General features: G+C 45.0%; 2 protein-coding genes across 3 annotated transcripts in view; one reads left to right on the top strand and one right to left on the bottom strand.

The window, feature by feature from the left end:
- Window positions 1–9,907, bottom strand: part of LOC146839300 (uncharacterized) — a 250,346-nt gene extending 240,439 nt beyond the window's left edge. For both annotated transcript variants that reach the window (XR_014981058.1, XM_085651336.1), the window contains exon 1: window positions 9,722–9,907. The gene's annotated coding sequence lies outside the window, so the exon portion shown is untranslated. The remainder of the gene's footprint in view (window positions 1–9,721) is intronic.
- Window positions 9,908–9,976: 69 nt separating this feature from the next.
- Window positions 9,977–22,122, top strand: part of LOC146839299 (uncharacterized) — a 126,035-nt gene continuing 113,889 nt past the window's right edge. The window contains exons 1-2 of the mRNA XM_085651318.1: window positions 9,977–10,085; window positions 16,048–17,908. Of these exons, the coding sequence (XP_085507444.1) occupies window positions 16,072–17,908 (1,837 nt within the window). The 5' untranslated portion in view covers window positions 9,977–10,085; window positions 16,048–16,071. The remainder of the gene's footprint in view (window positions 10,086–16,047; window positions 17,909–22,122) is intronic.

Genomic DNA, 22,122 nt, shown 5'->3' with positions numbered 1-22,122 from the left:
TAAACTGAGTGAGAGATAAAATAAGATGGTATGCCAATCACCGTGAATGGCAGGCAAATAATCAATCGTGGTGTGCCTGTCACCGTGAATGACAGGCAAAGGGTAGATTAAAATATGAGAAACATCGTATGAGCAGAAATAATTAATAATGATATTCACAGTACCTTCCTGTATTCGTTATAAATTGAAAAGAGTCCACATAAATCCAGGATTTGAACTCAGGAGAGGTGTGCGTATCACCGGAGAAGATCAGGATCCAAAATGGCCGCACGTACTAAGTCGATCGCGTGTTGTATGTGAAAGGTCAGGAGATCGACGAGGTGCGCTTGTACGTCATTTGCGACGTGGACGAAGTGACTAATACTTGGAACATGGAATAGGTGCAGAGCAGGAGAGTTCCAACTGGAACGGGGAATCAGGTACGCTACAAGAATGTCGGGCTGGTTTGAAACAAAGCAGCCCAATTCAACCGAAACGTTGCTCTGATAAATGAAGTGGTAGATGCGCTGGCCGTTTAAAGCCATGGGGTAGCCCAGTCTAGTGCAGAACCTGGGGATTACTAATATACGTGAAACAGTGGTTCTGTCATTCTTAAAAAATCAAAAGAACATTTTCACAATTATATCTCTCCATATGGATGAGAACAACCAGCAAATGAAAGAAAAAAGACCTTACAGGATAGTACAAGACCTGAGAAAAGTGAACAAAATTGTGGTGCCTTGTTGTCCCATTGTACCAAATCCATCAGTGATTTTGTATCAGATTCCCGATGATGCAGAATGGTACACAGTGATTGATCTGTGCCATGCTTTCTTCTCTATCCCACTGCACCACGACAGTCAGCACATTTTTGCATTTCGGTTTGGAGACCGTATTTTGGCATGGTGCCGAATCCCACAGGGGTATACAGAAAGCCCCTCAATATTTAATCAGCTATTGAAAAAGTAATTAGAGAGTCTGCAGATGCCTGAAAGCTCAATACATCGATGACCTCCTTGTGGCATCGAAAACACGTGAAGCGGATACCATAGCATTGTTGAATCATTTGGCAGATGGAGGATTGAAAGTATCCCCAGCCAAACTACAATTCTGTAAGAAATAAGTGCAGTATTTGGGACACAACATTGAGAAAGGGTTGAGGAAAATAACAATAGACAGAATCAGAATCATAAAAGGAATGAGAGCTCCCATGACCCAAAGAGAAGCGAGAATGTTTCTGGGAATGGTAGGGTACTGCCGCCAGTGGATCAGCAATTTTTCGCTGATAGCAAAACCTCTGGTACGGCTAACAAGGAGTGATGTAAGAGATCCCCTTGAATTAAACAAAGAAGAATTGGCAGCATTTAAGAAACTGAAAGAGAGTTTGTGTGAAGCCCCAGCCCTAGGTATGCCTGAATACGAGAAAGAGTTTGAATTGTACTGCAGTGAGAGAAATGGATGCACATTGTCTGTGTTAATTCAAAAACACGGGAGACTGAGAAGACCGATTGCATACTATTCATCAATGCTTGACTCAGTGGCTGCAGGTCTGCCTGGTTGTCTGAAAGTAGTGGCTGCAACATGTTGAAGTTTGGAGCAGAGTGAGGGAATTGTGATGGGATATCCTTTGAAAGTGTATGTACCTCATGATGTGGCGATTCTCTTAACAAGAAGTCGTACTCAGTACATGACACACAGTCGGCTGACTAAGTATGAAAAGGTCATCCTAGGTGCATCAAATGTGAGCCTTGCGAGATGTGTGAATGTGAATCCTGCAACACTTTTGCCTGATGGTGTGGATGTGGAAGTCAGGAACGAAGCAGATCATGATTGTTTGGATGTTCTTGACTACAGCACAAAACCACGTCCAGACATAAAAGACATACCTTTGCCCGAGAGCGACTATGTGATGTTTGTGGATGGGTCATGTTTGAGAACAGAAGAAGGGGTGCTAAGTGCAGCGTATGCAGTGTGCACGTTTCAGAAGTGTTGGAAGCATCCTACCTAAAGGGGGTAAAATCTGCTCAAGTGGCAGAGTTAGTGGCCCTGACCCGAGCATGCAAAATTGGGAAAAGTGAGAGAGTGACAGTGATAACTGACAGCCAATATGGCTTCGGAGTTGTCCACGACTTTGGCCAACTTTGGCTACAAAGAGGTTTCCTGACCTCAGGTGGAACTCCAATTAAGAATGCTGAAGCAGTTGGGAAATTGATTGAGGCGATACAGCTGCATAAATAACTGGCTGTGGTAAAATGTGCAGCACATGGCCATGGGGGTGACTATGTCACAACTGGGAACAAATTCGCAAATGACATGGCACAGTATTGTGCAAGAAATCAGAATTCGGTCAACAGGGCAAAGGAGAAGGAGATGACTTCTTGTCCCTTAATGTTTACTAACGCTGTAGGGACATGGGAGGAAGTAAGGCAATTGCAGGAAGAAGCAGGAGAGGAGGAAACTAGGCAGTGGGAAAAAGCAGGATGTGCACCAACGAAAAACGACCAGGTACGGGTCTATCGAGATGGAAGACCAGTTATGCCTGACAGCATGTCTACCATGGCACGTATGTATCATGGACAGGGACACATAGGGAGAGATGCCATGATCAGGTCGTTTAAGCAGACCTGGTACAATCCAAAATTCAGGCTTATAGCAGAAAGCCTATGTCAAAGATGTCTAATTTGTCAGCAATTCAATCCTGGAAGGAGGACAGTGGTGAGTCTAGGGGTCATAGGTCGAGAAGGAGGGCCTTTCACCAGAATGCAGATTGATTTTATCGAGATGCCTCCTTATAACAGGTTGAGGTATGTTCTAGTAGTGGTTTGTTTGTTTTCCCGGTGGGTGGAAGCGTATCCAACAAGAAGAAATGATGGGTTGACAGTTGCTTTTGAGGGAATTCATCCCTAGGTTCGGGTTCCCAGTAACCCTGGAATCAGACAGAGGAAGGCATTTCCATAATGAGATTGTGGGGTTGATTTGTGAAGCATTGAATGTACAACAGAAACTGTATTGCGCTTACCGCCCAGAGGCTTCTGGTGTGGTCGAACAGATGAATGGTACAATCAAAAACAGAATAGGTAAGATGTGTTTAGCCACAGGAATGAAATGGCCTGATGTCTTGCCTCTAGTTCTAATGACAATTCGAGCAACCCCAGATAGGGTTAAGTCCTCATGAGATCATCATGGGACGTGCCATGCGACATGCTTTTATTCCAGTCAACAAGCTAATGACAATATCTGATGACATGGTGTTGGAGTACTGTAAAGACCTGGCTGACGCAGATCATTCTGTGTTTCACCAGGTTGGACAGGATGCCACCACCCTTGAGAGAAAGCCAGCCCACGATCTGAGCCCAGGAGATTGGGTGAGAATCAAAGTGCACAGAAGAAGAAACTGTTTGGTTCCCAGGTGGGGAAAACCAAGGCAAGTCATTCTGACAACGACCACAGCTGTGAAGTGTGCTGGACTGAAGAACTGGATTCATGCCAGCCATACTCTGAGAATACCGAATCCCGTTGGCTGTAAAGAGAAAGAGTATTACGACGAATCAGAGTCTAATACTGAATCAGACAACAAAGAACCAGAAAAACCAGAGAACTCTAGAAGGGGGGAGAAAGAACCAGAACAGATACTGGTTCCTCCAAGCATCCCTCTAAGGCACAGATTGCAAATCTCCGACGACAGCTCAGACTCTGAAGGCGAACAAAGAGGGCGAGGCTCCAGAGAAGAGAGGAGAAGAAGGAAAGAAAAGGAGCTTGGAGAAAAGGCCCTAAAAGAAATTCGAGAACAAGAAGTTCCAGATGAAAATTCAAGAGAAATTCCACCTGAAGTAGCAAAAGAAAGTGAACAGGGAACAGGTACAGAGAGAGAGGGACAGATTGCGGAAGACCCCCCGAGGAGGTGTAGGGAACTGCAACATCCAGACAGGTGAAGGGACAACTAGTCAAGATTGCGTATCGGAGACGCGAGGAGGGACAGAAGTAGAGAAACAACACCTGTGGTGGACAAAGAACCTGGTGAAAAAGAAAAGCAAGTTGAAACAGAGTCTGAGGAAAGTGGAAACGAGATACCTGAAGGCCGAGCTTTGAGAAAGAGAGCTTGGAGAGAGGAAAAGAATGAAAAAGATGAAAAAGGTGTCAAGGAAAGAAAATTGAAAAAGACTGTTAAAACCAGAGGTTTGGCCGAACAAAATAAAAAGACTGAGATATCGACTGACTAGAGTAAAACCGTCAGAAGCTGAACAGGTGAATGAAGTCACAAGTCAAGATAAACCAAAGGAGGGAGGAACAGCAGAACCAGCTGTAACTAAAGAGGCTGGAAGAATAAGAAAACCCAACCAGAATTAGAAGTCACCGGAATGGACGTACGTGGCACTGCCTGAAGAAGAGCAAGAGGCAGATAGTCAAGGAAATCCAGAGGAGGCTTTTCTGAAAGTGGTTGAAGAAGAAGAGGAAGCAGGAATCCTGAGAGTTATCTTGTCCGACATTGGAGAAGAAGAAACCGAAGTTTAGGAGATTCTGTATCCAGATTACGAGAAAGAACCAAAGAACGATGAAATGCCGAACTGAATAAACAAAGAAGCTGTTGATTTGGAAAAAGTGAGGAAGGAAAGTAGAAACTTAACAAAGTCACGTAGGAGCATAGTAGCTCTAGTTTAGAAACTAGTCATTGAATAAAAGAGGCTAAGTCAAAAGACACAGTTCATTTTAGTAATATGGCTAACACAGAGAATAGTAAAGGTAAATGTACCTTCATGAGAAGATGGTGCAAGACATGTTGTTCTTGTTGTACAGGATTCTTAATGCTTTATTGGAGCATTCTAGCTCTAGTAATTTCTTTCAAAGTAACAATAGACACGGTAGGAGGACATGTTGAAAATAAAACTAACATAGGTAAAATTGTAAAAGTAGTACCAACAGTTAGAGCTAATGTACATTTACACAAAGATAGGTCTATTAATGATTTTTCTAACAATGTATTTTCGAAATTGTTATATGAGTTTGTAAAAACAATGGATGTAAGGGACTGCTATGTCTGCATGCAGTTACCTGCTTCTGTGGCAGAGGGAGTGACGCATCATCACCTCCCAGTTACTTATGGAATAACATGTAGTATGTTAGTTAGTTTGTTCTATAAATTAGAAAAATTAGAATATAAATATTCAGATGTAGATAACATTCTTGCACAATTGCCTATGAATAACGAATTAAACCCAGCTAAAACTGCTAAAGTATTAGGTGAGATTTTTATAGATACTAAGGAATTAACATTAGAATATATTTTTAGAAATAACTTGACATGCACTTTAAAGAAAGAAGAAAAGACGTTTCTAGATATGGTTGAAGAGAGAAGATTGAAGATGCACACGAAAGCAGAAGGAAGTAAAATTGATAAAATGGTTTGGGATTCAAACATAGAAAAAGAATTAGAAAATGGAGCCAGTCCAACTATGGCTATAGATGCATCTCAGAAAGGCAAATTGTTTATTATGAGGGAAAGATCCTAATACGATTATTATTTTATTGGGACTAGTGAGTGCCATGATACATATTTTATTGCAAGTGGATGGGGATTCAGAGGTGGAAATGATACAGTCTTTCCTGGATTATATTACATTTGTGGGAATAAGGCTTATTATCGTTTACCAGACCATTGGTATGGCACATGTTATGTCGGCCTGGTCTTTCCAAAAATCTTTCACATGGACAGAGAAGAAGGTGTAAATAGCTTAGATACTCATTTAGTGCGCAGAAAAAGAGAATCTTGGACAGAAATTGTGGGTGATATTTTTAGTGCATACCAGCAGTGGGAATAACTCTGAATGCAGGAAACATTAGGAAATTATCAACAGTAGTGGATCGTTTGTCAACAAGCACTGCTAATGGATTCTTATTGGTTAATACAGAAATGGTTGCCATGCGTGCTATGGTGATGCAAAATCGACTTGCCCTTGATATCTTATTGGCAAAAGAGGGTGGAGTCTGTGGAATGCTGAAAGTTCAACATTGTTGCACTTACATTCCAGATGAAAGCAAAGATCTAAAAGTCTATATCAAAAATATTACGGAATTGCATGAGGAATTAGTACCACTGGAGGCTGAAAATGTATGGACATGGGTTGGAAAGAAAATTGCTGCTATTAAAGGTTTTCTAGCTAAATTAGGTAGTACAATCTTAGGGAAAATGTTGTTTCCATTAACATGTGTGGTTGTTGCCTTATTAATATTAAGATTAGGGTGTATATGTTGTAGAAATAGAAGATTAAAGAATAAAACAAAAAGAGAAAACTTAAAAAGAAAAGAGAGAAGTCAAGATATAGAAATGGATGAGATTGCCATAGATGAATTGAAAGAGAAAATATATAAGAAAGCAAAGAAAGAAGAAGCTGAAACTAAACTATGAATTAAAAGTCATTTCAAATCTCCGCAAAAGAGTGTAAATTTGGGTGGTATGTGGTGATTAAAGAAATCACCAAAGGGGGGATTGATGGAGCGGGGTTTTCTTAATATCTGTGTACCCCTCTATTTTATGGGTTTTAAACTAAACCGAATAAGGTCTAAAATTAATTGTGTTAATGGTTTGCAGTTTGGAACTAATCAACATTACCAATAAGAAATTACACATGGGAACTGCATTTGCATGGCCTAATTAATACGTAAACTGATTTGCGTACGCATACTAATGATAGATTATTAGAAATTACATGTTATATGTTGCTTATGTGATGTTAATTGTGATTTTGTGCTTTTAAATAAGTATTTGTTGTAATGCGCGTTGCTCATTGCTAGATAAATACAGACACATAAAGGGTTTAGTGAGGGAATAACACTGTAATAGCCTTTTCCATGTATTAACGTTTTGTGTTCCTTTTACTTAAGTTGACATAATGAGATGGTCACAGTGGGTTGATGTGCGCATGAGTCGCTGCCTGAAACGGTGGCTTCCACACGAACCCGACTAGATGGCGACACCCAAGGACGGCCTGGGCTGCCTGCCAGTTGACAGAGAAAGAAACAAGTTGAAAGATATCTCGGTTGAATGAAATAAAGAGGTTACAAAAGAAACCAACCAACATGCGAACCCAGACGGACTAGTGTGGAGAAATCCAACACAAAGGACTGACTGATATTATGAACTGCCATGGTGTAATGACATTACAAGTTATAACTCTGTGAGAATCAGGAAACGCAACAGTTGCAACATTCACAGTCGTGGATTTTGTGAAAGAGTAAATTTAAAAGACAATGGACAGTCCTTAGACCAAATTTATGAGAACCGATGACTTCATAGATATCAATGCTGGTGAAACTGAATTTGACCCGGAAAGTTGTGTAAAAAGGTTTCTGATAAATATTAAAAATGTAATAAAATGTAATGTAACATTAGGCGCTGGGAAGCAAGTAGAAGGATCCCAGTGGACCAATCAGAGCAAATTAAGACATGTACTGTATCAATGATTTCCGTTAAATTTTCCTATAAAAGTCAGACTAGAGAGGCTAAAAAAACTTCCCTTTCCATTGCTTATTGATTCCCTGACTCTACGCTGACGGAGTGGACGGTGACTCTGCTGGACAGTAGTCTGCCCGAGACTCTGATGGACTGATCTGAATGCCCAACTTCTTTGCGGACTTTCGATTACTTATGGGCACAGAGACGAAAGATTTGAACCTGACTTAGAGGACGACAATTAGCCAGAATAGGTAAATATACTGACAGGGATATTGAATGTATTATGACGTATTTTCCATGCTTTCTTTTAGATAAAATATTTCTTTATTATTACTAGAACTGTGTCGAGGTATCATTATTTGAGTGATTAATTATTTCTATGTTGTTTAGAGAAGTTAAGTGTTGCTATACCCTGCAACTCAGCAGATCCATGGCCTATCCATGGGAGGATTTATTAGGTGATGTCTAGATTCCGGTGAGGTAGAAAAGTCTATTGCTCATTCGAGATTGTGCGTATTTTCCTCCCAATACAGCGTACATATTTTCCTCCCAATACAGCGTACAGAGTGATTATCACCTCTTGTGTGACTATAGATCCATGTGGAATGAGTGTTGGTGTTATGGGCCCCACCAATGAATGAGTGTATGAATGTTGGAAGATCTATGGTCTTGTTGTTATAAAGAGGGATTTGGCATTCCGCGCTGCATCACTGTCACCAGCTGCCAACTGTCAACTTTTGACAGCTGGTAGCTGACAACCGAGCAGCACCGCGTTACTTAAGCTCCGAGCTCTGCAGGAGCCTGTGTCGGCGAAATTAATAAAGAAGTTAGTATCAACCCTTCTCCAGCTTGCCAGAAGTTCTTTACATCACCTCCTCCCCCCCCCCCCCTGGACTCACTTCCCCTCCCCTCTTCCCCAAACTCACCCTCTCTCCCCTCCTCCTCTCCTGGGCTCACCCTCTCTCCCCTCCTCCTCTCCTGGGCTCACCCTCTCCCCCCTCCTCCTGTCCTGGACTCACCCTCTCCCCCCTCCTCCTGTCCTGGACACACCCTCTCCCCCCTCCTCCTGTCCTGGACTCACCTCCCCTCCACCCTGGACTCACCCTCTCTCCCCACCTGGACTCACCCCCCCTGGACTCACCTCCCCTCGACTCACCCTCTCTCCCCTCCTCCTCTCCTGGACTCACCCTCTCTCCTCTCCTGGGCTCACCCTCTCTCCCCACCTGGACTCACCCCCTCTCCCCTCCTGGACTCACCCCCTCTCCCCTCCTGGACTCACCCCCTCTCCCCTCCTGGACTCACCCCCTCTCCCCTCCTGGACTCACCCCCTCTCTCCCCCCCCGGACTCACCTCCCCTCTCCCCTGGACTCACCTCCCCTCCCCTCTCCCCTCCTCCACTACCCCCTGGACTCACCTCCTCTCATCTCCCCAGGACATTCCCTTGGACTTACCTCCTTTCCCCCTTGGACTCACTTCCACTGCCCCCTGGACTCACCTCCCCCTCCACCCTGGACTCACCCTCTCCCCCCTCCTCCTCTCCTGGGATCACCCTGTCTCCCCTCCTCCTCTCCTTGGCTCACCCTCTCTCCCCTCCCCTCTTCTGGACTCACCCTCTCTCCCCTTCCCTCTTCTGGACTCACCCTCTCTCCCCTCCTGGATTCACCCTCTCTCCCTTCCTCCTCTACTGGGCTCACCCTCTCTCCCTTCCTCCTCTACTGGGCTCACCCTCTCTCCCCTCCTGGACTCATCCCCTCTCCCCTCCTGGACTCATCCCCTCTCCCCCCCGACTCACCTCCCCTCTCTTCTGGACTCACCTCCCCTCTCCACTGCCCCCTGGACTCACCTCCCCTCCTCTCCTGGACTCACCCTCTGTCCCCTCCTCCTCTCCTGGACTCACCCTCTGTCCCCTCCTCCTCTCCTGGACTCACCCTCTGTCCCCTCCTCCTCTCCTGGACTCACCTCCCCTCCCCTCCTCCTCTCCTGGACTCACCTTCCCTCCCCTTCTCCTCTCCTGGACTCACCCTCTCTCCCCTCCCCTCTCCTGGGCTCACCCTCTCTCCCCTCCCCTCTCCTGGGCTCACCCTCTCTCCCCTCCTCCTCCTCTCCTGGACTCACCCTCTCGCCCCTCCTGGACTCACCCCCTCTCTCCTCCTCCTCTCCTGGACTCACCCTCTCTCCCCTCCTCCTCCTCTCCTGGGCTCACCCTCTCCCCCCTCCCCTCTTCTGGACTCACCCTCTCTCCCCTCCTCCTCTCCTGGACTCCTCCCCTCTCTCCTCGCCCCCTGAACTCACCTCCCCTCGCTGCAGCCACTGTTCCCCTCTGCAGTTAACTCATGAACAGATTCACTTCCGGGTGACGGCGGCAGCAACGTGCGAAGGTTGTTTAAGGCATCCTTGTTTTTCAAAGAGAAACGTTAACCCGACAAATGTCTGCTTCCGGGTCAATCGCGGAAGAGTCAGCAGAAGCAGCGGAGGCTGAATGAGACATCCTCGCCAGATGATACCCGCCCAAATATCTGCTTCCGGGTCAGTACCGGATGCTGGGGCGCTCTCCTCAGGCCTGTGCGTCGAATCGTGTCCGGGTCAGAGCAGGCAGCGTCAGCACCAGCAGTGGCACCGCCTCCGTCCCGTCCCAGTCGTAGGACACACAGCGGGGGTAAGTGAGACGTTGATGTAGTTTTATCTATTTATTTATTTGATGCGTTTTTATATAGCGCCGACTTTACCCGAAGGTGTCAGAGCGCTTCACAATAGGAACAGTGATGATACACGAGGAGAAAAATTACAAGTCAGCATGTTACAAAAGCAAACGTGACGTTACATGAGGCAATAGTGACAATTGTGCAAGTATCAAGAGCAAACAGAATACAAGAGGGAGCAAACGATACGTAGCAAGAGGAAAAAGTGACGTATTCAGGTTACAAAAGAGTACAAGATACAAGTAGAGGTAAAAATCTGCAATAAATGGCAGACACTCAAAACACAAAAACACACTGGGAAGGCACTTCTATAGGCATGGAGAACAGAGATTCCTATAATGGAAGGACTTCCTTCAGAAAATAGAGGGCGTGAATTAAATTTGGAAGTGTCTTTGAAGGAGGAGAGACTCATCGTGCAACCTTTGAAGTGTGAATGCAGCCTGCAGGGTGCAGGCCTCACACCATCACCGGGAGGTGCAGGGGGCAGGCGTGCTGGCCTCACACCATCATCGGGAGGTGCAGGGGGCAGGTGTGCTGACCTCACACCATCACCGGGGGGTGGGGGGGGGTTGCAGGGGGCAGGTGTGCTGACCTCACACCATCAACGGGGGGGGGGGAGATGCAGGGGGCAGGCGTGCTGGCCTCACACCATCATCGGGAGGTGCAGGGGGTAGTGCTGATGTCACACCATCATCGGGGTGGGTTGCAGGGGGCAGGCGTGCTGACCTCACACCATCACCGGGGGATGCAGGTGTACTGACCTCAAACGATCATGGGGCGAATGCAAGGAATGCAGGGTGCAGCCCTCTGGGCTCACACCAGCTTCAGACACAGATGTTCTCTTTCAGCATCGATGACACAAACACGGCACCTTTAGGAAACGATGGGAGACAAACACCGATCAGGCGGCAATAACCTGCTCCAGTCTCTGATGCCTCAAAGTTGTTTAATGTTAAACTCGGGCTCTGGATGAGCAAGGCAGGACCTGTGCTCACAGGCTGGTCTTCCTCCTGGGTCCTCCATCAGCAGGAGCTTCTCCTTCAGTGCTGGCATAAAAGGACCTAAGTGGAGACTGTCAGACTTCCAGTCTCTCTTCCATGCCTTTCTCTGCAGTGGTCCCCAGAGCACACTCATATTAAAAGGGGACCCTTGATATGCTGCAAGGATCAGCTTAGAGTCATACAAAAGGGGGTGGAAACCCACTATTGGTGCCCACCTTACATTTTCCTAAGCACTCTCTGCCGTGCTACACATACAAAGTGAATGGGGTGCCTACTTATCACACTGACGTTATCAAGGAGAGCCAATATACAGCTCAACCCCACCCCACCCCGGTTCATTTAAGAGATTATTTTCAGTTTAATTGCCACCTGCTGCCTGTGAATGTGAGAGTTAAGGCTGGGCATACCAAGTATGCACAAGAGAATGAGGGTTGAGGATGGGCAGACCACGCATGCACAAGAGAATGTGAGGGTTGAGTCTGGGCAGACCAAGCGTGCACAAGAGAATGTGAGGGTTGAGGATGGGCAGATCACGCATGCACAAGAGAATGTAAGGGTTGAGGCTGGGCAGACCAAGCATGCACAAGAGAATGTAAGGGTTGAGGCTGGGCAGACCAAGCATGCACAGGAGAATGAGAGGGTTGAGTCTGGGCAGACCACGCATGCACAAGAGAATGTGAGGGTTGAGGATGGGCAGATCACGCATGCACAAGAGAATGAGGGTTGAGGATGGGCAGACGGAGTCTGGGCAGACCACACATGCACAGTTAGGAGCAGATTTATTATTTTTTAGTGCAACGCTGTTCAGCAGTTAGGTGCAGCGCTGTGATGTGCAAGGGGGAGAAAGAAGCGCTGTGCCAGATTTATGAAATACAGCCCACTGCTGCTCACTACCGCTGCACAAGTGCACAGTCTACCTAGTGCCATGCAAAACCTTTACACCATAGGGCAGAGGAGTGTGTGCTGTCTAGCATTAGATTCATACTGGGAACACACCATTCCAGTATAAAATCCTATACATAGACTAATTCTTAAACACTCCACAGGTTGTGTTTGTGCTGTAAAGTGCAGTGTGCAATGTGTGGAGTGTTTGAAGAAGTGACAACATTTCTCCGTGCTATCACCCGCTTCAGTGGCTTTTTTAACATAAAATTAACAGATCCTCAGTACTTTCACAATGCGATATTGAAGCGCTGTACATTTTTCCCAATTTCCGCGCGTCGGTAATATATGAAGTATCGCGTGTCCATTGTGGTGATAGAAATGAGTAGTTTATTTCCTTACAGAATGCTACACCCACAGATCTGCTTCCTCCTCAGATACTGATACCTACCAACTCCCTCAACAGCATTTCACATTGGGTGTTGCCTCAGAGACTCTATGATGTCACAGCTCTGTTAAAGAGACTGCAAGAACGTTGTGTAAAGAGTGACCCGTGATTATTTGGGGTGTTACATGTGATTGTGCAGATCTGTGCCCACCCTGTGCCCACCCTGTGTGTAGGTCTCTGGGAGTAGGTGATGCTTGTGAATGGCCGGGATGAAGCCTAACCTTTTACTACAAAATGTATGGAAGTGATTTGTGTGTGCAAGACAGTGTGTATGTGCTTGTTTATGATTGGGCCTCTCGGTGGATAAAATCTCTGAGTGTGTAAGCGACTGAGCAGTCTGATTACTTATTTCCAGTGTGTAGGTCTTTGTGCCTGAGGATGAATAGTGTTTCACATGTGTGTGTGCACAGCAGAGCACAATGCCTGTGTAAACTGTGTGTCTGTGTGCAGCATTCAAGATGTGGTTAAGTGATATATGGTCTGTTACATTAATCCATTTATAAATGAGGTGTGAGACTGTACAAGTGAGAGTTGGAGTTTGTGTCACATCTGTGAGTATACAGTTGAATGGAGTTTTTAAAGAGCAATTTTTTTGTGTGTGTGTTGCAAAAATGTTGTGTGTGTGTGTGTGTTGCAAGCATTTTGCCAAAGACAAGCCTGTCTACTCCCAGGCACACCTGGCCGCATCCGCTGGGACCAGGAGCCCGGTAGTATCCTCAATATTTCTCATATTCAGCATAAGATCTATTGTCTTTCATGTACACAGATTTTAGTATCTCCCGCATGCTTACCTCGACTTTAGAAGCAAATGGCATGTATGCCAGCCACACTTATAGAGTAATCTGTTACTCAACAGCCCTCACTGCGACCAACAAACAATAAGACTCTTCTACATCCTCAGATTGAGGAGTCGTTAAAAGCGGCTTTACTAAACCCACCCGCCCTAGGCAAAGATAAGGTGGAAATACTCAAATTATTAGTCTTCTAAGCCGGATATCCTGTTCTTAACTGAAACCTGGCTGTCAGAGGAATCTACTCCAGATCTCCAGAAGCCATACCTGAAGATGACCAAAAGAAGACGAGCTCAGAGAAAGGAGGTGAGATATCAGCAATTATTCACCGTGGATCCACACATCTCTTTTACAAATTACCCAGGTTGAAGGTGTAGATCTACTTCCCTTTTCAGTTTTCGAATTGATGACCTTAACTCGGACTCTAAAGATAATGGATTAACTGAGTTAATGATGTTGTTGAATTTATACTAACACATTACACGCTCAGGTCACATAAAACGAAATCCCTTAGATCTGATCTGGGCGTATAATTTGAATCGATCCAATATAATCGTCCTTCCTTGCACATGGTCCAATCAGTATTTGATCAGTGTTTGTATTCCAGTAGATTTTTCTAACTTGATCCACAATCAGGAAATGAAACCATACACACATGGCGATAGATTAATACAGAGCCAGTGTTATCAACACTTTCAAACCCCTCCCCCCACTTCCCATTGATTGAAAACATTCTCTCCAATAAAAAATAATCCACTCTGTGGCTCAGACGCTAGTGACCCACATCCCTCAAATCCAACAGCGTGTTATAAACCGCACCAGACCAGTGCCCTGGTACAAGCCAGAGTTATGGAGGGTGAAACCTGCATTGTGTCGACACTGGCGGGAAAGGGATGATAAAGAGAGCAAAATCAAATTTAAAATTGAGCTTATAGACTATAAAGGGAAACCCGTTCCATGCAAAGCCCTTTTAATAGGCAAATAATAAAAATACTTTTATTATATCCTGAATGATTTGTCGCCCCCAGATGAAATGAGAACTTCCCTGACTCCTATCAAGGCATTCTGTAACAATCTAAATACTTAAAAAAAAGTTCTTTAAAGATAGTATAAACAAATACAGCAGCAGTAGTTCTGAAGGTAAGTATGAAAGATCTCTACCACCCTATCCTGGTTTGAACAAACAAGCTCCATGAATTTATGATCAAGGTCAAATCCGGGTCACCAACTGACCCTTGCCCTCCAGCAGTCATAGAATCTCTGACCTCATCAATCAATCAATCAGCATTTATAAAGCGTACCCCAAGGATATCTGAGCGCAGGGGGTGCTGCATCTCAGTCGAAAAGCCAGGTCTTGAGCGATCCCCTGCAGAGCGTTTTCATCAATTCAGCCGCTCAAGCTGTCGCTCCAAGCGCGTTTCAAAATGCTGTAGAGCTCACGTTACTGAGAAACCAGGGAGAAGTCCCGGATATAACCAAGAATTATAGGCCAATACCTCTGCTCCCTTAACCTGCAAAAACTATTGGTCAGAGAACTGTCTTCAAGAGGTTCCAGGCTTTATAACCACATCAGCTCTCAGTTGTTAATTTTTATCGATGGAATGTCAGCCTCACCACTCCAGGTTCAAAATATGATGCAATTTGATGATTACTTGATGAGCTTGAATCAGCTAAAACTGAATATTGACAAAACTGAGATTGTAATTCAAAGAATAAGACCAACGTTTGGAACCAACAAAAATGAGATAGTTACCGGAGCCTAAACCCACAGTTAAGAGCCAGGGAGTGATCATCGATAGGAATCTTAGCAAGAACCGGCTGCTTGAGCAGTAGGATCTAAATGCAGATTTATGTCTCAACTACTTAAGAGAATAACCCCCCTCCTCCCACTTTTGACGAGAAAAGCAATAGCGGCGGCCGCAGTCCTATCTAGATCGCATTATGCCAACCGAGTATATGTAAGAATACCCAGTATCACCATTCATAGACTACAAGTGATTCACAGCGACACAGCTTGTTTACTACATCATCTACCGAGGTGGACACACGCCACACCTATATTAAAATAACAAATCCCCTCTAAGGCCCTCTGCCTCGGCCCTAAAGGGTTGAGAGGTCTAGCCCCTCACTTTATTGCAGACCAGGTGGAAATGCATACACCCGTACAAAACCAGAGATTTCCTCACTTGAATTTACTGTCTATTCTGAAAGTACAGAAGATCAGATCCGGTGGACGCAGCTTTGGTACAAGCTCCTTCCGTCCAGAAATCTGACCACCCACAAGCCTACTCCTCCTACATTCTTCCCTGGTCTGATTTGTTGTCTCCTCTTTTGTGTGTTTCTGATTCAGTGCCAAGAAACTCCAGGTTGAACATGCTCTCTATATATGCAATGACATAACAAGCATTTTGTAGATCTTGTAGAGGTTTGGTATGTTGGCGCGTGCTTCAGTCACTTCCCCGATTATTGCAAAAGAGAGCTGTACAGTTAAAGTGAGGATGATAGCGCTGTCTTGTCTGCTAGGGTATTATAAACCTTTCATTGTTGCAAGGCTGTTAAAGTATTCTATTTTTTGGTAGCACAGTGTACAATTTGAGCAGACCAAGGAACAGTCATAGCGTTCGAAACGCATTTCAAATCAGTGCCTTTCATAATATCTGAACTATGCTGTGGGTATTGTTAAATTTTAATGATTTAATTTTTTTCAGGTTTTAGAAATTCGCAATTGATCAGGAGTATTTTGACCCAGCTGTCCTGTGATAACGTGTTGTCTTTTCTCTTTTCCTCCCCTCTGCAGACACTTGAAAATCAAAGTACCAGAATGGGCAGAAGACGGGCTCCAGGAAACAAAGTGACAGCGCAGTGTTCACGTGAATCCGTAAGAGCCACAGTCCCATCTTTACCTCTCCATCACGTCTCAGCTTCAGGATCCCGAAATGATGCTCAGAGGGACCAGGACCTGGAACCGCTATCGGAGAACCTGCCGCACATTATCCTTTTATCCATGCTGGAGGAGTTGGAAGCCAAACTGGATAACTTGCTGAACACTGTGGAGGACGTCCCTTCTAGAGTCGCTGGGCTGATTAAGAAAATCTGGATAGAAAAGGATCAGGGTTACCTAGATAATGGTGCAGTGTCTTTGGAGGTGGTCTGTCCGGCGAGCATTAGCGATTGTGCTGTTAGCCGGTCTCCTGTGACACCTCAACTGGACAAACCAGGGGAACAGAGCTTGTGTCTTCAGCCGGTGTGTTCTGATCAGCATGCACCAATGCAGGACTCTGTGCTCTCTTCTCCAACCGATATTCAAGTGCATCCAGAGGAGCCAAACCTTTGTCTACAGCCAGTGTTTCCAGATCGACGTGACCCACGGGAGGACCAGTGCTTGCAACCTGGGTTTCCAGATGTACACGAGTCGCAGCGAGACCAGCGCATGCAGCCTGGGTTTCCAGATGTATACGAGTCGAAGCGGGATCAGCGGATGCAGCCTGGTTTTCCAGATGTACATGAGTCGAAGCGAGACCAGCGCATGCAGCCTGGATTTCCAGATGTACATGAGTCGAAGCGAGACCAGCGCATGCAGCCTGGGTTTCCAGATGTACACGAGTTGCAGAAGGAACAGTGCATGCAGCCTGGATTTCCAGATGGAACTGGACTACAGCAGGATAGTACTCTATCCAGATGCCCTCAGACAGATCCTCCAGGCAGACCACTGAAGGGAAACCTGTGTCTTCCCTCAGAATTTGTTGACGGGCAGGCACCAGAGCAAGACCAGAGCGTACAGTCAGCCTTCCCAGAAAAGAGGGAACCAGATGAGCCCCTAAAGCAAGAACCATCCCCATTGTCTACTTATAGCTGGGACCAACAACAGAACCTTTGCCCACGCCCACTATTTCCTGATGGACGCAAACCGCAGCAAAACCACCGTATACAACCCGCAGTACCAGATGGGAAGGGACCTGATGATCCCTTCGAGGAAGAATTGATGTGTTTTGATTTCCAAGATCCCCAGGAGAACCAGTGCCTACGACCCGTGTCACCTGATGGGATGTCATCAGACGAACACTTAGAGTCTGGGCTGTTGTCTTTTGGTGGCTTGGGGTCACAACAAACCCAGTGCCTCCAGCAACACCTATGCTTGAAGCAGGAACTTCCTTATGCACAGGATCCAAACATGAACTGCGAGCTAGAATCAATGTGCCCTGAAGCACAGGAACCAGATCAAAAAGACAAGTTAGAACGGACCTGTGCTGATGCACCGGGTTCAGAGCAGAACAACACTGTGGAACCACTGCACACTGCGGCACAGGATCGAGAGAGAGAATCTGTGCGCCCTGAAGCACAGGAACCAGATCGGAACAACACGGTGGAACCACTACACCCAGAGGAGCAGGACTCAAATCAGAACTACAAGCTAGAACCAGCTTGTACTGATGCACAGGGTTCAGATCAGAGCTGCATACTCGAGGTACTGCACCCTGAATCACAGCATCAACATCAGAACTGCAAGGCAGAACTGCTTTGTCCTGAAGAGAGGGGTCAGCCTGTGCCCCCATCATGCGTAGAACTGGACACAATTACTGCAGATGAAGACCCCCCCTCAGACTCAATGGAGACAGGACCAACACAGTCACATTTATTGCCGTCCAAAGCCACCACAGGTATGTGTTTCGCTATACATAGACACTCCGAGTGCATACTATCACATGTAACCTCTCCAAAATGCACATGTGTAGATTTTAGTAAGTCTTCGAGGGGATTAATATGGTTTGGGTGGAACCCCCTGAGCGATACTGACCCCCTGAGTACGCTGGGTGCAGATGTGTCCCTGCACTCTTTTCTGTTTCCACACAGGACTGCATCCTTCCTGTGCAGAAACAGGCCTGGTTATGGGACTCTGCATGAGACAAGCAGGCCAGTAGCTCTTGTCCTTCCTTGTTCGTCCCCATTCCAGGTTGAGGAACTGGAAATAGCGCTTTTCATGGGAGGAATTACTGGCTGGAATCACACGTAATAGTCGGATGCAAGTGATGTGGTGTTCATTGAGAATAGCAGACATGCGCAGTCTAGAGAGGGAACTGTTTCCTGTTGCACAGTTACATTGGGTAAGACGCAGTCGTCTCCTCTCCAGTTCCTGATATAAAAATCCTAGTCTGTATTCGGCCTCAACAGCAGGGCCCACCGGGGATGTTCTTGCCACTGCAGGGTTCTCCAAGAGTGCACACCACCTCACGATAGACAGATACACTAAGTGATTTGTTATGTGTCACTTGTGAGTTCACCCTCCCGACTTCTAGCTCAGTCCCAAGTGTGCTATGAATGGTTTTAAGGGAAGATAAAAGTAGCCATGATCTCCCTACAGCAGCATCCTGCCTTTAGCAAACTCTGTAACTATGAAAATGTCATCGCATCATCTCCTGTAACATGCTGAGTTAGGGTTTGCACACCCGTAGTGCGATTTACGGATTGTGGTTCTAACCATAACTTGCACATTTCAGGAGTTTGTTCGGTTTTGAGTCTTAACCATAAATACACTTTATCCTTGTTTTTAAGTGAATTTCTGATTTTTTTTTAAAGACCCATTAAGGTGTTTTAACAGAGCCATCTACAACTTCACTTTAACCTTATTTAATGATAATATATTAGGGATAAAGTACCCCCTGACGCATCTTCTAAGGATATTGCAGGAATGAGGAAGAAGGCAGAGTTCCTTTATAAGGTTATGGAACTCTGAGGTGACTTGCAATAATCTTATAACATGCACCAGGTGGTACTTTATCCCGTATGATACATAGTCACACCATCACCTTTCCCACAAACCTTGGTACGTAGCTCCTACATATGCAGCAGCTAACATGTTTGCAAACACGAAGAATGAACATAAAACCTCTTGTGCAAAATTAAATATAAAAAACTGTTCGATATTTGTTGCAAAAAGTTATTGGAAACAGTTCAATAAAAGTCCATTAAAAAAAATCTGCAGTAGCTCGGAACGTGTAGAAACATGCAGAAAGTTTCCACCCTTCCTTTATCTAAGGAAACTAATACACATATTCGCTCTGCTTCTCATAGTAGGCTAGTAACATACAGAAGAAGTAATACAAGCAAAGTTCTGTTTGTTGCTTTAAACAGCTGCTTCAATTATGCTTCGTGACTCGACCTTCTTTTCACATCAGCTGCTGGCAGCAGTCATTGTGCCCTCAGGACTCGACTGTAATAACTTATAAAAGCCGAGTTCTGACGTCTTTTCTTCATAATCACTGACTTGGTGCGTCACAAATTGCTAATTATAAAGAAATTAGAGACCGCCGTTTATACAGGGATTACAGAATCCCATGGAATATAATTATATATATACATATAATAACTTCAGTACAGTTCAATGAATCTGCACAAAACTATTTGGGATTGGCATGGCTAGTTTCATGCAGTGATTTTTTGTGGTCCTCAAATTAAGCCACTAGTCAGTCAGTCATAGTACTTTATTTCGATAAATCAATATCATAAAAAGACAAGGGAACAAAATATGTACACTCAAGCAAAAAATACAATTGATACCAAATAAGTATTTGTCTTATATACATTCAATCATAATATACACATAAATAATACTAAAATAGATACATATGATAAAATTCAATCCTAAATATACGTTAAAAAGAGGTCAGTTAAGATAAAATAAACTGTACAAAGCGTTTACATAAAATCAATTAAAAGTCTTTCTTAGAGTGATCACTAACCATGGGCAAAATACAGTTCCACGCGTTTAGGGACCATAGTTCGGAGTGATGTCAATCGACATCCTTTTCTTGACTCTGATAGCCCCCACTAAAAAGTTAGCAACGTGGAAGGTTATCCTTGGTGTCTGTAATAACTGTAAAAATAGGAGTGCGGGCTTAACCTGTATGAACCCAGCCTCTTTAAGGATTGGAAGCAAGTATTTCCTTCTTAATGCCATGAAATGCTCACAGAACATCAAAAAGTGCAAAGTGTTCTGGGTCGAGAAGTTGTCACAGTTACATGGCAGTGCGTTTTCGAGAGAACACCAGGTTGGAAAGTGACCCAAAGATAAGTGGATCAGGTTTAGCCGAAAACGGGTTAAGAGAAAGCGATGATAAGGCAGGTTAACGATGGTTAAATATGGTTCCGGGCCAACGTGGGTGTTCAGAATAATGCCCGCCCTTACCATAGGTTTCTCCAATTCTGTTTGTTCCCTGTCTAATCGTAACATATCTCCCATCAGGCCTTTGATCTGGACTAGGTCTTATGCAATTATTGTAGACGGAGATGAGTAAAGGTCTGATCTCCCTATCTTGGAGAGACTGTTTTTAATATAGGCTAGCCACGGTATTTTGCATGCTCTATCTAACTGCATGCAATCTTTTAAGATGGTGTGGTTGAGCGGAATTTCCTGGTTCAGCCAGATCCTCAACCAAGCCAGAACAGGGGCCATTTTAATCTGGTCAGAGATATGACCCATGCCAAGTTCAGAGTGTACAATGTAAGTAGGAGTTGACTGGGGGACGGAAAGGACTGATCTTAAAAATGTATTTTCAGTGATCTGAATGCTTTCCGTTGGACAATAACCCCAAATGGCACTGCCATATGTTGCGACAGCTAAACTTTTGGCTTCATAAATTTTTAACAGAGTAACTATCGGTCTTGCTCCTAATTTTTTTATAAAACTCTGGAGGGCGGAAGAAGATCTGGCAAGAGCAATATTTCTATTTTTTATATTCGGCCCCCAGGTGCCTTTCTCGTCAAACGTTATCCCTAGATATGGAAAGGTGGCTACTCTACAAAGCTCTTGTTTCCCACAGGAGAATGTTTTTGTTGGCCTGTTATTCGTACCCCTGCCCATGATCATGATTTGAGATTTTTTAACGTTGATCTTTAGGTCCAGGGAACTCATAAATGCCTCAAAAGCATTCAATAGCCTTTGGAGGCCCATACCAGTACGAGAGAGCAAAACGGCGTCATCCGCGTATAGGAGAACTGGAATACCAAGTTCACCTATACGTGGGACATCGAGAGTTGCCGCTTTGAGGGAGGGTTCCAAGGCATTTATGTAGATTGTAAACAGGAGGGGTGCCAAGATGCATCCCTGCCTCACCCCTCTTTCTGACTTAAAGTGGTTGGTACATCGACCTTCCGAGGTTACTCTGACCGCAGCTGTTAGGTTACAGTGGAGGTCAGCTAGAAGTCAAACTAGAGCCCTGTCCAGTCCTAAGTTAAGCAGGATATTCCACAATTTGGAGCGATTAACAAGATCGAAGGCAGACGAGAGGTCCATGAACCCCAGGTACATGAGCCCCTCTCTAGCCTTCGTATATTTTTCGACCAATAGGTGTAAGTTAAGACTTTGATCGATTGTACTCCTTTTGGGTCTAAAACCGTACTGGACGTTAGATAGTACCCCTTTCTCAGTTATCCATTCATTCAGCCTAGAGAGGATAACCCTACCCAAAATCTTCACCGATGAGTCGATTAAAGATATCGGTCTGTAACAGGATGGATCTTGCCTGTTACCCTTTTTAAAGACCGGTATGATGATCGATTTTTTCCATGAGTCCGGAATTTTATCGGTGTTAAGAACATTAAAGACGTTACATAGGATTTTAGACCAAAATTTAGGTGCATGTTTAAAAACATCCCCTGGAACCCCATCAGGGCCTGGGGCTTTATTTTTCGGGGACAAGTCAATTGCCCGTTCCACTTCTGCCGGTGCAAAAATCACAATTTGCTTGGAGGGATACAGAACCCCTCCTTCCACTCCTAAGGGGGCAACGATGATGTCAGTGCCAATGGGATCTGTGTAGATCTCACTAAAGTGTTTAATCCATCCCTCATCGGGGATGTTAGCCTCAAGAGGGGT

The sequence above is a fragment of the Triturus cristatus genome, chromosome 4_1 (genome assembly GCF_964204655.1).
Source record: "Triturus cristatus chromosome 4_1, aTriCri1.1, whole genome shotgun sequence".
Lineage (NCBI taxonomy): Eukaryota > Metazoa > Chordata > Amphibia > Caudata > Salamandridae > Triturus > Triturus cristatus.
The sequence above is the reverse complement of the archived record's forward strand: the minus strand, read 5'-3'. Positions and strand labels throughout refer to the sequence as shown.